Below are 15,283 nucleotides of genomic sequence, written 5' to 3'. Positions count from 1 at the left end.
GCGCGTCCGTTCGGCCCCTCTCGGTGTGTCTTCCTTCAAGATGACAGGGCGCTGGAGAAAAGGCTGCTGGAATCAGCTGGTAGGTACAGTAGTAACCCGAACCCCACCCACCCCCTGCCTTTGCTTGCTCAGGTTTCCCAGGTCACTGCCGCCCCGGGAGAAAACATGTAAACGCGTCTCCAGAGGAGGACTTGGGGGAGCTGGGAGTGGCGGGGGTGGTGGAAGGTGAGGCTGGGAAGGTGGCCAAGCGCCCCTGCTGCTGGGGCCCTTTTCCGTGCTTCCTCGAGGCGTCAGCCCCAACCTTGTTTGCCCCCACCCACCCCTTTTCGAAGGGATTGCCCTTTTTATTTCCCTCTGCGGCGGCGGAAATGACAGTGTGGTGTTGCCGTGGTGTCTTGCTGCTGCCCCTAGACTGAAGGGGAGAAAACTCTTAAGTTTGGCTCGGGAGACCTAGGCGCGGGAACGTCGCGTCCGCCGTGCCGCCCCTGGCCGGGCGCGCGGGCGGGCGGATCCCGGCTGCTGCGCGGCGGCAGCGGCGAAGGCGGGCGGCGGCCTAGAGCGGTGGCGGCAGAGGCGGCGGCGGAGGCCCAGGAGCTCGCGCCGGAGCCCGAACCAGCTCAGAGCGGAGGGAGGCGAGCGCCCTGCACCCTGGGGCGCGCTCAGGAGATGGCTGGCACCTGAGAACGCCCTGGGTAAAACGCGTCCCCTCACCGCGGCCCCCAGGGGCCGAGCACCCCCTCTCTTGCGGGTCTTGGCCCCACCTCTGGCCGCCTCTCAGGTGCCACTGGGAGCCGACGCGGGCCGAGGGCTCCGGGGCTCGTGGGTCAGGGTGACAGAGCCCGCGAGGCTCGAGGCGGCGGCGGGGGGCCCGTCCTGGCCCTGGTTCCCCGTTGCGCCGTTCGGGCCCGAGTGCGGGTCTCTGCTGCCCTCCTGGGACGGAGTTTACACTCTCTGGTGCGGGCGAGAGCAGCCCGAGGCCTCCCGCGCAGCCTGGCGGGGCCCAGCGCGGCGAGACGAGTGGCTCCTTCCCACGAGCACCTTCTCACGCTCCCGCGTTAGGCAGCCTTCTCGGCCTGGGCAGCGCCCTTTGGCCGGCCTTCTGCCCGGCGGTGTCTGCTGCAGCAGCAAGAGATGCTGCAGACACCCTGCCGGCGGGGAGGCCCAGCGAAACTTAATCTCTTTTCTGCCAGGGGAGCGATCCTCCAGTCCCCCTCTGGGTGGTTCCTTATTTCTGGCCTAGATCTGAAACCAGCCCAGTAGGGGAGAGGAGAAACTTACATATGTCCACTGGACAGGCTGCGATTGAATTGTGGAGATTTATCCTTTTATTCATTCCTGACTGGTAAGAATTAAGTGAATAATGGCGGAGTAGATTTACAGAAACATTTTTAGTGATGATAAGGTTTAGGTTAGTTAGCACTTTGTGTGCAGCACATTATTTTTGGAGGCATCCCTCAGAGCAGGAAATTGGGATCCTGGGTTCGTTAGATTCTTCACTTTCTCTCTTCCAAACTTCTCTACCCGCCTCACACTCACCTTCCTAGTAATCACACACCTACCTGCCCACCCAAATCTCCCACCAGAACCCACTCATCCTGCAGACCCTTGCCCCGTCAACTTGTGTACTCTCAGCCTCCCAGTCATGCAGCCTCTTGCTCCTCAACCAGTTTGCCTTCTTCAGGATTTCTGAGTGTGGGGTGGGTGTGTAGTTTTGGTTGTGTGTCTCTGAGGAGGAGCCCTTATAAAAGAATATACTGGAGACTATGTAAATAGACAAGTACTATATGTGTGTTGGTTCCTCAGATTCTCAAGCCATAAGGGCTTCCTTTAACCCCATTCTGTTCCCTTCCAGTACTCTAACCACTTCCCTGGCCATGTTCCAATAGAAGGAGAAAGCTGAAGAGAGAGTCCCTCCCCTACTTCTTGCTCTACCCTTAACTCTCACATCCCCTCTTTCACCCCTCTCCACTCACCACTGCCTGAGAGGGAAATAATCTTTGCTATTTTTATATATTCCTGCCCAATCAATTAACTTAATACAGATATATAATGTGAATTAGATTTTTCCTGATTGTTTCTCACAACTTGATTCATGTGGTTGAAATACAGGTCTAGAAGCCAAGATCAGAGAGTTTGTCCCAAATCTAATGTTGCATTGGCTTTATAGCCTTAGGACATTCCTATGACTTTTCTTTCATAGTTGATGCACTTATGTAAAAGGCACAATACTGTGTACTGAGTATTGTGAGTCTTGGCTTGTTCCATTGAAGATGAAAGGGTTCTATAAACCCTCAACATTACTTCAAAGAAAGTGCATCATTTACCTTTTCATTGGGATAATTGATTGGCTGGGTGTAAGTAAGAGCCCTAGTTTACTAGAAACCTTAACTTGCCATTATTAGCTCCCCTGTAGCCAAATATATCACCACTCTCAGGTCCTAAGTCTGTTGATTTTTCTCCCTAATGCACATACAACTGAATGAAATATACATAAAACTAAGCATACAGAGTAATGGTGATTATTTTAAGTCGAGGCTTAAATCTTGTCTAAGCTACTCCAACCTAACAATCTGAGTCAGACTCATTTGAAAACATAATCTCACCCATTTTTAGCCTTTATGGTGGCAGTTAATTAATTTCTACTGAAAATGGCATAAATAATTTTAGGCATGGCTATATAAGCATGATTAGTATCTAGCAGTGATGAGTCAACAGTATTTATTAAGCACTTACAATGTGCAGAGTCCTCTGCTGACTGGGCTGAGGCCCCTGCCTTGGCTTAATATTTTGGTTTTCTGCTTGTTTGAGGCATACATCTTTACTTGCAGTTCCAGGATTAGGACAGGGAAGGGCTGTGTGGGGCAGGAGTAGAGGTTAGGAACATGAAGGGGTGATTGTTTCTCTCATTTACTTTCATGACTACTAGACGCCTCACCCAGCACGTTGTACCTTGCATGACCACCCTCGGGAAGCACTGCCACAAATCAGAGTGAACATATCATCTAAGCAGTGCAAATTGCTTTAGATGAAGTTGATTTAGTTCATTCCTCCTCTTTAAGTGCAGGGCAACTTGCTCCAACTTGCAGATCCTAAAGTAGTGCCAGTGGAGTCTCCTAATTGCATCTAAAAATTGCTTTTGGTAGTGAGCTTGTCCATTCCCTCATCCTTCCTCCCATAAAATCTGCTGACACCATAACAGTTGAGAAGGAAACTGCAGAAGGAGTTTGTCTTTACCACTCAGCAAACTTCACTGGCTTGGTGAAGAGGTGAGAATGTTTTCTTTTCACTGTATCCCTTAGCACTTAGGTTCTCTCTTTCCCAACAGGGACACAGCCATCAAAAGGAGGTAAAGACAGGGCTGTCACAGAATGTGTCTCAAATGGCTATTCTCAGAGGTACCTGCTTAATCTCGTGTGTATCTGTTACATAGTCTTTATGGATTTTGATAACTCCTTAGCTGGTAGGCCATGAGATTTGGATGCTAGTGGAGGCCAGGAGATGCTGCATTTCCATTTAGCATTAAGCTTTTGTCTTCTGTACAAGGGAGAACATGAGGCAGTGTGTTTGCAAAACGCCTCCTTACTTAAGCTAGATATCTTAACTTAGAGCCTTGAATCATCAAAATATGACATTTAACATGTCAATACTAGATATACTACAGTTCAGGAAAGTTCACAGTTGTTCACTCTTTGCTGAATGAAATTTTGGTACCAAGGTGGTATTGTGCTGACGACTGTATTTTAGGTCTCTCAAAAAACACCGTGCTCATCACTGAGCAGGGTAGAGAAAAGACTAGAAAAGTGTTTCTCAACCAGTGAATTGGATCATGCTAACAAGTGAGAAGACCAGATAAGTGGTGTTGAAGCAAGAAATTTAAATCCAATTATCCCCCTGGGTAAGCTGCTAGTTCCCTTTTTATCCCTCCCCCCACCTTTTCCAAGGATCAATATACATTTCTCTCTCCATTTTCATAAACTAAAACTGAGTCTTCCTTGGGTACTGGAGGTTTGTGGCTGTTTCTCTTTTTCCATCTTCCCCTCCTCCATGACCACAGGCAGACACCGTCTTTTCAAAAGTTGCTCTCCCAGCTTCTGCATTTCCCTTAGAAACCCTATAGGCTGCTAAGACTACTAGATAAAGTTTGGGTGGGGGAGGGATTTTGAGTAATGTGCCAAAATCCCACCAGTCCTTCCTCCATGTGGGGTTCACCTGAATGCACACTTGACTTGCTGGTTTAATCTAAGTGGGTTAGCAAAGTATCCTTAGTAAGGTTTCTCCTACTTAGGTTCTTGTCTCCCTACAGATCTCTGACTGCCTGACCTTGGCCTTTGTCTCAGTCTCTTTCCTGGAAGTCAGACTCTTTTGGTTGATGAACAGAACAGTGTCCCCAGTCTCTGGGTCTTCCTTTTACAGAGACGAAATGATCTGATAACAAACTCATGATGTAATCTAAAATCCTCCTGAAACAGAAAATCCCAGTATTTACAATTTTCTGGGTTAGGAGCATAATGTATGGGTATGGTAGACAATGCTAATGCAAGACAATGAAGTGTCTGAATGTATATAGCCCAGAGGTAGAAGAAGAGTTTACAGTCCAGAATCCTCAATTGCTTTGTCTATAGCCCTTTGTTCAGTGTTGCTAGGGTCCATGTAGTTCCCAGGGGAGTAGAAGCTTGATTTCAAATAAGCTTCTGTTCTCTGTCCCTTGTTTCTGACAAGAACTTGGGGTCCTCTCAGCCTAACATTCAACAGCACGTCTTACATACATATATTGCCAATTTTAGTCTGTAGAAGTAGTGATGCCTGCCCATCCAGGTGTGTCACTGAACATTTAAACATTTACAGATATTTCATTGGGTAACAGAGATTGGGAAAAACAATCCTAGAATAGATGGAAAGCTATAATGGTAGCAGTAGGTTTGTTCTCCATTTGTTCCCCAACCTTGCAACTGCCAGTGTAATCTGTATTAAGATAAAGGTGTTATGGATCATAATTAGGATTCCTGACAATTATCATGTGTTACCTTGACAAATCTGTTTCTTGGTTACTTAGGTTATATCTTTTGTGGTTGTAGCAGATTTAGGACTTTTAGTTCTGCTAGTGTGTTATTATTCATTTTAATGTTTATGATGACTATAGTGTATAAAATACCCGATGGTTGGATTTAGAGGCTAATTATTGTAAAGAAAATGTCATTAAATCCACCTGCTGTAAAATATTAAGTAAGCTTTAATAACCTATTAGACAAGAACGGGCTCTGGTGCTCTCTGTCAGTTGGTAATCAACCTCCAGTTCTGAGCTCTCCCTGTGCATGATAAAAACTTCAGAGAAAAGAAGACAGTTCCTGCCTCGGGGGTCTCCAGTCTTACAGGGGAGATATACAAGCATAACAAATACCACAATCAGATGCATGATTCTCCAGAAAACTTGTGAGACAGTGTAATTGTCCTCTATTATGTCAACCATGTGTTTGAGATGAATTTCCAAACATTTGTTGTTTTCCTTAATAACTTGCTTTGTATCTGTCATCTGTGAATGTATGATGAGAATATCTATATTTGCAAAGCAAGTTAATAACTTTATTTTATCCTCTTCTCATCCTCACAAGAACCTGTGAAGTGAGTAGGGCAGGTATTTTTCATTCAACAGACGAGGAGGCACAAGTTGTTTAAATGTCTTGCGTAGGATCACTTGGCTCATTCAGTTTAGAGCCAGGACTTCAACCAGGCTTTATTATGAGGATCAAATTAGATAATGGCTTTGGAAACATTTGAAAAGTATAAAGTAGTACGCAAATGTAGGGTGACTGTTATTGTTAATTATGTTTACTGACCACCTAGCCTCTTTTTTTTCTGGGTTTCTATTTTCAGTGTTTATCCTTTTCGGGTAAGAATTCTATGCATTGGTTGCCTTTTATGTTCCCAAATGATCTTTTTTCGAGCTTCAAGAGTTTTTTTTCCCCCGCTACTAATAGTATTCTGGGATTTTGTTGTACTTTTTTTCAATTCCAAGAGGTGTTGTTATCAGTTTTTGCTCCCATGGGACTCCCTCCCCTTTAGTTGTCCTGTGGAACACCCATTACATCTTCCCTGAGGTACGACAGGCAAAACCAGCCACTGTCCTTCATCACCTTGGCTTAGCCAAGGAAAAGTAATGTATTGTATTTTAAATTTCCACTTCACCTGATGATGATGCCCATTGCTTGTCGGCCTTTCTAGTCACACTAATAAATAAGAGTTGTGTTTTGAGGAATGAATTTTCAATAATCCAAGGTGTCTTTCCTATGTGGTAACAGATAGCAAGAGCTTAATAATAATAGGATGTCAGAGCTGGAAAGCATCTTAAAGAGATGATTCTAATCCAATTTGAACAACATTTTACAGTTAAGGAAATATCAGACTCAGCCAAGACTCATTTGCTCATCCCCCAAGGCAAGGACACAGTTTTGAAGAAGAGCTTGTGGGACGTTAATGTTAATATCTCGAAGAATGTTTATTTTATGTTAATTTGTTTTTTTTTTCTTTTTTAACAAATCCTACCTATAACTCAGCTCAATCCTCATGATTTTTTTCTCTGAAGAAGGGGAGATTGGGGCTCTTCAGGGAGGTAGTGAGAGCCCAGAGCCATGCCCTGCAAACCTAAAACATGAAAACTATACAGAATATAAACTTTTGAAATAAGTGAGCATTTAATTATATTCAGATGCCATTTGAAATAGTAGAATTCTGCCAAGTGCAGATCATGGGTTCTTTCTCTGAGCAGAGTTAACTGAATGCTGGATTTGAAGGGTGATGCGGAAATTGGTCTTTCATTTTATAATGTAGAATGTAATTTTATCTTTATCTTAATCACTTGCTTTTAAATCCTCTTTTCTATTCCTACCTACTCACACAGCCTTATGATACCTTTTTATAGTTTATTCTCATCAACTTATTTTTTCAGGGGTCACAGCCTAGATGGAGGTAAGGGGTCAAAATAAGGCATAGAGAAACAATTTTTTTTTTTAATAGAGCAAGGGCAAATGCACAAATATACTTATTTGACTACATTGCAATAACTAAATGATATGGTAGTGGTCAAATCATTTTAAAGTGTATGTGGGTGTGGGCATTTGTTTCTTAACATAGCAATGAGTCTGCCTTCCCAGACATTTCACGAATACATTTTTAGGACAATCCATTGTGTTTTCTGTCAAATGCTTCATCATTACCTGTCATTGGGTCACATCCTATCAGGTTCACATCTGTCTTTATCTTTAGCAAAGTCTCTAATTCTGCATAGATTAATGATTCACAAACTTTTTGAAGTTGCAATGCTCTACCATTGTTTTATTTTTGTCATTCCACGCCCCTCTTGTATTTTGTGATATAGAAGTCAGATATTTTTAGGAGTTTTATATTTTTTAAATAAATAAAAATTTGGAGCTGAGAATTTTCTAATATTCATTGATCATTAGAGATATTCCAGGATTGCAAAACCTAGAGCAGGAATCACTTACCTATAAAAACAATTGAAAGGGATAAGCAATCCAATAGAGTTTAGAAATACTACATAATTACACAGTTGACAGTATAGTATAGTGGTTAACTGTTCACACTCTGGAGTCAGACCTGGGTTTGAAACAATTTTTAATTGAGATATAATTCACATATATTCACCATTTTAAAGTGTATAATTCAGTGTTTTTCTTTTTTTGTATATTCACAAAGTTATGCAACCATCACCACTATCTAATTTCTGAACATTTTTATCATCCCATAAAGAAACCCCCCACATCCTCCATCCTCCCAACCCCCCAGCCCTCGGCAACTATTAATCTACTTTCTGTTCTTCTGGGTTTGCCTATTCTGAACATCTCATATAAGTGGAATCATGTAATTTGAGGCCTTTTGCAAATGGATTTTTTTTTCACTTAAAACAATAATGTTTTCAAAGCTCATCCATGTTGAAGCATGTATCAGTACTTCATTACTTTTTCTTGCTGAATAAAATTCCATTATATGGATATACCACATTTGTTTATCCATTCATCAGTTGATGAACATTTGTGTCGTTTCCATCATTTGGCTATTATGAATAATGCTGCTATGAACATTGCATTCAAATTTTTAAGTATGTCCTCAGTTCTTCTGGATCATATGGTAATTTTACATTTAACCCGTTGAGGATCTGTGAAACAATCTCCCAAAGCAACTGCATCACTTTACATTTCCACCAGCAATGTATGAGGTTTCCAATTTCTGGTTGATATTTGCTATATTTTTAAAATTATAGCCATCCTAGTGAATTTGAAGTAGTATCTCCATGTGGTTTTGATTCATATTTCCCTAATGGCTAATAATATTGAGTATCTTTTCATGTGCTTATTGATCATTGTATATCTTCTTTGGAGAAATGTCTATTCACATCTTTTGTCCATTTAATTTTTTTTTTGTCTTTTTATTGTTGAGTTGTAAGAGTTCTGTATACATTTCTAGATATTAGACTAATATCATAAAAATGCTTTGCAAATATTTTTTCTCATTCTGTGAGTTGTCTTTTCACTTTCTTGATGGTGCCATTTGCAGCACAGAAATTTTAAATTTTGATGAAGTCTGATTTATCTATTTTTTTCTCCTTTAACTGCTTGTGCGTTGGTGTCATCTAAGAAACCCTTGCCTAACCTAAGTTCATGAAGATTTATACCTATATTTCCTTCCAAAAGTTTTATAGTTTCTTCACTTACATTTAGATCCTTGACCCATTTTGAGTTAACTTTTATGTATAGTGCGAGGTAGGGTTCTATCTTCATCCTTTTACATCTGGATATCCAGTCGTCCTAGTACCATTTGTTGACAGGATTATTCTTTCCTCCACTGAATGGTTTTGAAATCCTTGTTGAAAGTCAGTCGACCATAAATATATGAGTATATGAGTTTATTTCTGGACCCTCAGTTGTATTCTGGGTTTGAATGTTAGCTTTGATAGTTGTAAACAAATGTGACCCTAGACAAGTTGCCTTTTTTTAAGGATATTATTTAGTGCCTGGCAAATAGTAAAGGCTCAATAAAATTTAAAGGGAAAGATACTTACATAATCAGGGAAGTAGGGAAAATGGGGAGTTCAGGAATCCCTGGTTAAAAATCCCATTTTGACTTCATCTAAGGCAATCCTTACCCATACCATACTTTACCAAGCTTAATTATAAAATTATAGGTTCAAGTGTAACACTTACTTGGGAACAATTTTTAGGGTTCTAGGAAAATTTAAAGAGCTTTTCTTCTGTATAGAAGAATTTATATGACATATTTCTAAAACTTAGAAGAATTGTGATACTTCGTTTTGTATAGGTTTCAACACATAGACTTGTCTCTCAGCAGTGCTCCTGATGAATTGGCATTTTGGTGGGAGGCCTTACTCAGTTCTCCCAGATATCTTCCAACATAGACATTGAGGAATGCAGACATTCAGTTCTGGGAGAGATAGTAATAGAAATGCAGTGCGAGATAGAAACAGTCCTAGAAGAAAGATAACATTCTGGAAGGGACTCAGAATGAGTGGCAGATTTAGAGAAACTCAGAGGGACACAGAGAGACAAAAATAGAAGTGGAAATATGCTGTGTAGAAACTCTCTTGTAAATAGTCAAGATAAACTTGAGTGAAGGAGGTGAGATGATTGAAATAGAGGTGTAGGGAAAAGAGCACAGGCATTGTGACCCAGTGCTCTGAGTATGTGCGTTCCTGGTTGATTTACTTAAATGTTGAGCACCAATTTCCTAACTATATATAATATGAGTATAGTAGTAGTAACTTTCTCACAGGATCACTAATAAAATTTAATGAAATAATGTGGATAAAATGCTTAACATAGTACTCAGAATACAGGAGGTACTGTATAAATGCTAGGTCCCTTCTAACTTCTTCCACTTTAAGGGATCCTTTATTTAACACTTATTGAATACCTAGTGTGTGTGAGGTACCATGCTTTGAATTTAAAAAAACAAATAAATAGTTGATGCCCTCAAGGAGCAGAGAGTTAGCTGGAGACAGAGAGATATAAATGAAATAAAATAGAATGTTCTAGGAGCCACCAGTTGGTTGAGATGATAAACACACAAATGAGAGAATTCCTAGTTTTCTAGGATTGGAGGGTGTTATTCACCAGATAGGCAAAATTGGGAGAGGAGCAGGTGTATTGATTTTTGGGAGAGGGGAGAATAACAAGTTCACTTATGAACAGTGGAGCTATCAAAGGTAATATTCCTGCCATGAGTGGAAGTTGGAGTCTATCATCTCTAAAGTATTTTCCAATTCTAAGATGCTACAGTATATGTACATTTTAATTGTCTTACTTTTTCATCTCTATAGATGAATGCTGATAGATGTTATAAGTTAAAAAATATTAGCCAACAATTTTCAAGCACTTGTAAATTGTAAAATAAGAATACCACACATCTCATTTCTTTAAAAGTGGTTATACAAACGTCTGAACTTACAAAACAACTGAGAGTGACTGTTTTACAAAAAAAAAGATTCTTCACTTTATAGCCGTTTTCCATAAATTTCCACAAAAAAAGCTATTTAGTTCAGTTCACTTAAAAGTTTTGATTTAGGAACAGCTTTTAGGGATATATCTACTGTACTTTGGCAGTAGGTATAATTGTACTCAGTATTTAAGTATCTTGTGAGAGGTTTATGTGGGTATCTCTGATAGATGACAAAATCTGAACAAATATCAATGGCAGAGTCAAATTCTCAAGCCCTGATATGTGTCTCCAATGACAGTGAGGTGAGGAACAAAAATTATTCAAAAGCAAAAGGATAAATAGGGTTAACACTTTTAGTCAATAAGATATATTTTATATTGTTCCTTAGTTAAAGCTAGCTTAGAATATTTAGTGCATTGATTTTAATTAATGGAAGACCCATGGAGATAAGTATCTATATTGTCAGCTCAGGAGTGAGTGAAGAGATAGATTGATCAAGAGGCTGGTTTCCTGTCAGTTGGGTGACTTCTTTTACTCTGTTGCATACTAAAATGAAGGTTACAAGATCTGAACTTTTCTGGCTCCTCACCTTGCTAATGTATATCTAGATCTTGATTTGTATCTTGTTATGTTTTAGGAAGTATGAAAAGACACATGGGGAGGTGATCTTCATAGCAGGCTTGTGCTAGTTCAGCAAGTATTAAATAATAAAACCAACTGAAGCCACAAGGTAATATGTCTTCATTATTGATCAGCAGCTATTGATGAGTAAGTTGAAAAGTTGAAATCATTTTTCATTCAGCTTGATAAAATGGAGAGTTTTCTGAAGGTGAGGGAAGAAAGTGAAAATGAAAACTATCATCTTTTGTCTCTAGTGACTCAGTTTACTAGAAATGGTATGGAACAGAAATTTCCATATGCGGTAATAGGAAGTACTTCAAATTCATACTCCAAAGAACTTATTATCCTGCACTGAGAACTACATTTTTCTAAAGCTCTCTCTTCTTTTTATGCAGGCTCGCAGAATGGAATCATTTCAAGAACTAGAGAGTTAGTTTGAAATACGGCCTTGTTTTCCTTCTGCTAGATGTGAAATAGGAGCAGCCTCTATACCTTGAAGTAAAATAGAGAACAATATTGGAGAATGGAGATTGAGAATTTTGCAGTGCCTCAGTCTTATCATAGTCAAGGACAAGAAATGTCAGTGGAAAATATTTGAGAGAATGATCCATGGCAGTGTTGTAAGCTAGAATACTAATGCTAATCAGTAAACCAGGATTCAGAAGTGGCCACTACATTCTATTTATTAGTACAGGGAAATAAACTCAGGGTTTGTCAAAAACAAGGTTTGAAGGGGGCTCAAGGCTTTCTGATTAATTCCCAAATCACTTTCCTATTGCTTCAGCATCCCTGGGGAATCCAGCATGTAAAGCCTCTATTGGTTAGTGAATAATTATGCTGCATCCACTTTTCCTTTGGAAATGCTTTATGATTCTTGCTTTGCATTCCTTGCAGGTGAAATCCCAGCCTCTGTGGTTCTTAATGCCTCAGCAGGATTATTTTCATTAAAGATGGAAACACTGGAGTCTGAATTGACCTGTCCAATTTGCCTAGAGTTGTTCGAAGATCCCCTTCTGCTTCCTTGTGCTCATAGCCTCTGCTTCAGCTGCGCCCATCGCATCTTGGTCTCCAGCTGCAGCTCTGGTGAATCCATTGAGCCCATTACTGCTTTCCAGTGTCCTACGTGCAGGTATGTTATCTCGTTGAACCACCGGGGCCTGGATGGCCTCAAGAGGAATGTGACTTTGCAGAACATTATTGACCGCTTCCAGAAGGCTTCAGTTAGTGGGCCTAATTCCCCAAGTGAAAGCCGCCGGGAGAGGACTTACAGGCCCAGCACCACCATGTCTAGTGAACGAATTGCTTGCCAATTCTGTGAGCAGGATCCGCCAAGGGATGCAGTGAAAACATGTATCACCTGTGAGGTCTCCTACTGTGACCGTTGCCTGCGGGCCACACACCCCAACAAGAAACCTTTCACCAGCCACCGCCTGGTAGAACCAGTGCCAGACACACACCTTCGAGGGATTACCTGCCTGGACCATGAGAACGAGAAAGTGAACATGTATTGTGTATCTGATGACCAATTGATCTGTGCCTTATGCAAACTGGTGGGGCGTCACCGAGACCATCAGGTTGCGTCCCTGAATGATCGGTTTGAGAAACTCAAGGTAAGAGATCGGAGAAATATTCCTTACACAACTTTGTCTCTTTATACACAGTTATGCAGTTAGCAAGTTCCCTAATAAAACTGGTCACTTCTTTTATATGACAAATGAGTTAACTCCAAGTGGTTCTTGTGAAAAATAACCTACTCACCTGCAAGCTCTCACTGGAACCTATTTCACCTATTTGTATAAACTTGCCTGCGTTCTTTCACCTCTGGCCAATTCTGGGTGAGTTATCCCAGGGCCCGCCATACCAGTAATCCTTCCAGGGAAACAGAACCCTCTCTCCTCTATCAGTGACATATTGCACACTACATATCTTTGCCATGATCTTTCCACCTCTTTAAAGTATGTGAGTACCTGTGTAGGTGTACTACACTTAGCATATATGTTGATTCGCATATTTATGAGTATAGCAATAGGAAGGTTGGGTGTGTCTCTGTGTAGGTATGGGTGGAGGTGTCTGAGTATATCTCTGTAGGTGAGAGATTTTTATGGAAGACAGTAGTGTATGGTTGCACACTCAGTACGCTAAAGAAACAAAGGTTTGGTACTGGCTATTGCAAATTGCCATCAAGCCCTTAACACAAGACTAATACTAAGCCTCCGTTAAAAAACGATATAATAAACATATAAAAAAGGAACTTCAGTGTACCACAAAGTCAGGAGGGATAATCAAATACCTGAACTAAAAATTTAAACTGAAAGCCATAAATATTTGAGTATCAGATTTTGTGCCAGCGTTCATTTTTATAGGTTATGGACTGACGTACTTGTTCGCAGTCCTGCCCTGGAAATTTGTGTTCAGTGGACAAAGTTTTCTGAAGTTGTTGGGCCATATAATATTTATGGGAAAGTCTAAGTGCTTATTTTTAAAGCCCTACTACCGCATGTTGATTTTAACAAATGTTAGATCCAACAAATTGTTTCATTCCCATTGCCAGCCTGCTATGTGGTTTAACTTCTCTTAAAAAGGAAACAACTTAACAGAAATTCCAGAACAATAAAACGAATAAGTGTATAATAAGATTACCACCCCTAAATAGGGATAGAATATATAAGCCAAGCTGCAAGGAAGACCCAGGTAGGATTGAAGGAGGGCAAGAAGGGAGTGGAGAGTTTATTTTAGTTATGCTCTGGAAAAGTTGTAACTTATGTAAAATTATGATATTGGTGAGGATAGAAATAGTCAGAATAGGTTACATGTTCTTCCCTTCTGCAATTTGTGGCAAGCCATACTGATAATGGTTTGTGCATTATTTTGATTATTATTTATGTCCAATATTTATAGATTTGTACAAAGTTCAATGTTAATCTGTTGGTTTCACTCAAGGTGATATTCTCATTCATATCCAGAATTTAGAGAGGAATAATCTCATTGACTTCAATTCTTAGAATCATAAGAAGTTAGGGCTTGAACTTTGCTTGGTTGAAGCCCTACATTTTAAAGTGGTATAAACTGAGAGTTTGATAGGTTAAGCGATTTGCTCAAAGTCATAGAATTGAAGCTGGAGTTCAGTTTCTAGAATCTAAGTTAAGTGTCCTTTCTACTACAGCCTGCTGCCACTTCGTTTTCCTCATGAAATGTGATTTGAAACTAAACTTTATGCTCCAGCATTGTACATTTTATGGGTCACAGAAAAACGATTAACAGCATCAAGGACAGGACATACTATATAAACTTACAGCTTCATAATAGCAAGAAATTGGGGTGGGGTTGCAGGAAGAGTAGGGGATGTGGAGAGGATGGAACAATCTTTGCCAAATATGTGCAGGTGTGAGAACTATAATAAGGCATTGGCCTTGAGAAAAATTCCAAACATAAAAATCTGTATGCATGTGTACTATTGAGATAACAAAAGGTTGAATAGAGTAAGAACACCAGCATTTTGAAAATATCCGAAAACATGACAACATTGAATGGTTGATTAGATATTTGGCATCATGCAGCATTAACCCTCATCTCCAGAGGTGGATGGAATACAAAAGTATTTTACCAAAAGATACTTTAGTCTGTAACTAATCAGTAATTTTTGGAGAAAGAAAGGCCAGGTTTTGAATCGTTCCCCTTTAATTTTTTAGGAAATGTGCAGAAAATTCTGATTATAAATTAAGTGGAAATTTTTTTGCTCATTTTTGGATGGAGAGTGGAAATATATGAATCATACCCAACCATGTAGCCTGTTATGTTGTCTGGAACATCTCGAACTTTGCTTGTGTGTGTGTGTGTATGTGTGTGGGGGGGAGGGTCATTTTGGTTTGGTGCCAAGTGTAAAAGGATATTAGCTCTCCATGTTAAGCAGAGAGAAAGTCTGACTTTTAGTGTCACATATACTCATTTCTTTGAGTTAATTTTAATTTGGAAAAGCATTTAGGATTATCTCCTTAATCTGCTTGATTTTTCCCCAAGGAGAAAGGAGAAAGCCAGCTCTCAGAACCTATGGGGGAGATGCCCTTGAGCATACTACACTGGCCCTGAGGGACACACGGAAGTTCTACAGGAAAAGGGGAAGAATGATCATTATACATATGTATATATGTAGACACACACACACACGAATATGGGTTTGACTTTCTGGCCAGTAACT

At 40.4% G+C, this 15,283-nt stretch overlaps 1 protein-coding gene across 5 annotated transcripts in view; it reads left to right on the top strand.

Annotated features, from left to right (window-relative positions):
* Positions 1–15,283, top strand: part of MID2 (midline 2) — a 91,426-nt gene continuing 76,143 nt past the window's right edge. Inside the window, exons 1-2 of one of the 5 annotated variants that reach the window (XM_039879729.1) lie at positions 1–79; positions 11,983–12,698. In XM_039879729.1, the coding sequence (XP_039735663.1) occupies positions 12,039–12,698 (660 nt within the window). In that variant the 5' untranslated portion in view covers positions 1–79; positions 11,983–12,038. Of the gene's footprint in view, positions 80–514; positions 693–11,104; positions 11,198–11,982; positions 12,699–15,283 lie in introns of those variants that run through there. The other 4 variants (XM_039879727.1, XM_039879725.1, XM_039879728.1 and 1 more) reach the window with 4 other exon arrangements.

This window comes from Pteropus medius, unplaced genomic scaffold (genome assembly GCF_902729225.1).
Source record: "Pteropus medius unplaced genomic scaffold, Ma_sr-lr_union100, whole genome shotgun sequence".
Classification (NCBI taxonomy): domain Eukaryota; kingdom Metazoa; phylum Chordata; class Mammalia; order Chiroptera; family Pteropodidae; genus Pteropus; species Pteropus medius.
The sequence above is the reverse complement of the archived record's forward strand: the minus strand, read 5'-3'. Positions and strand labels throughout refer to the sequence as shown.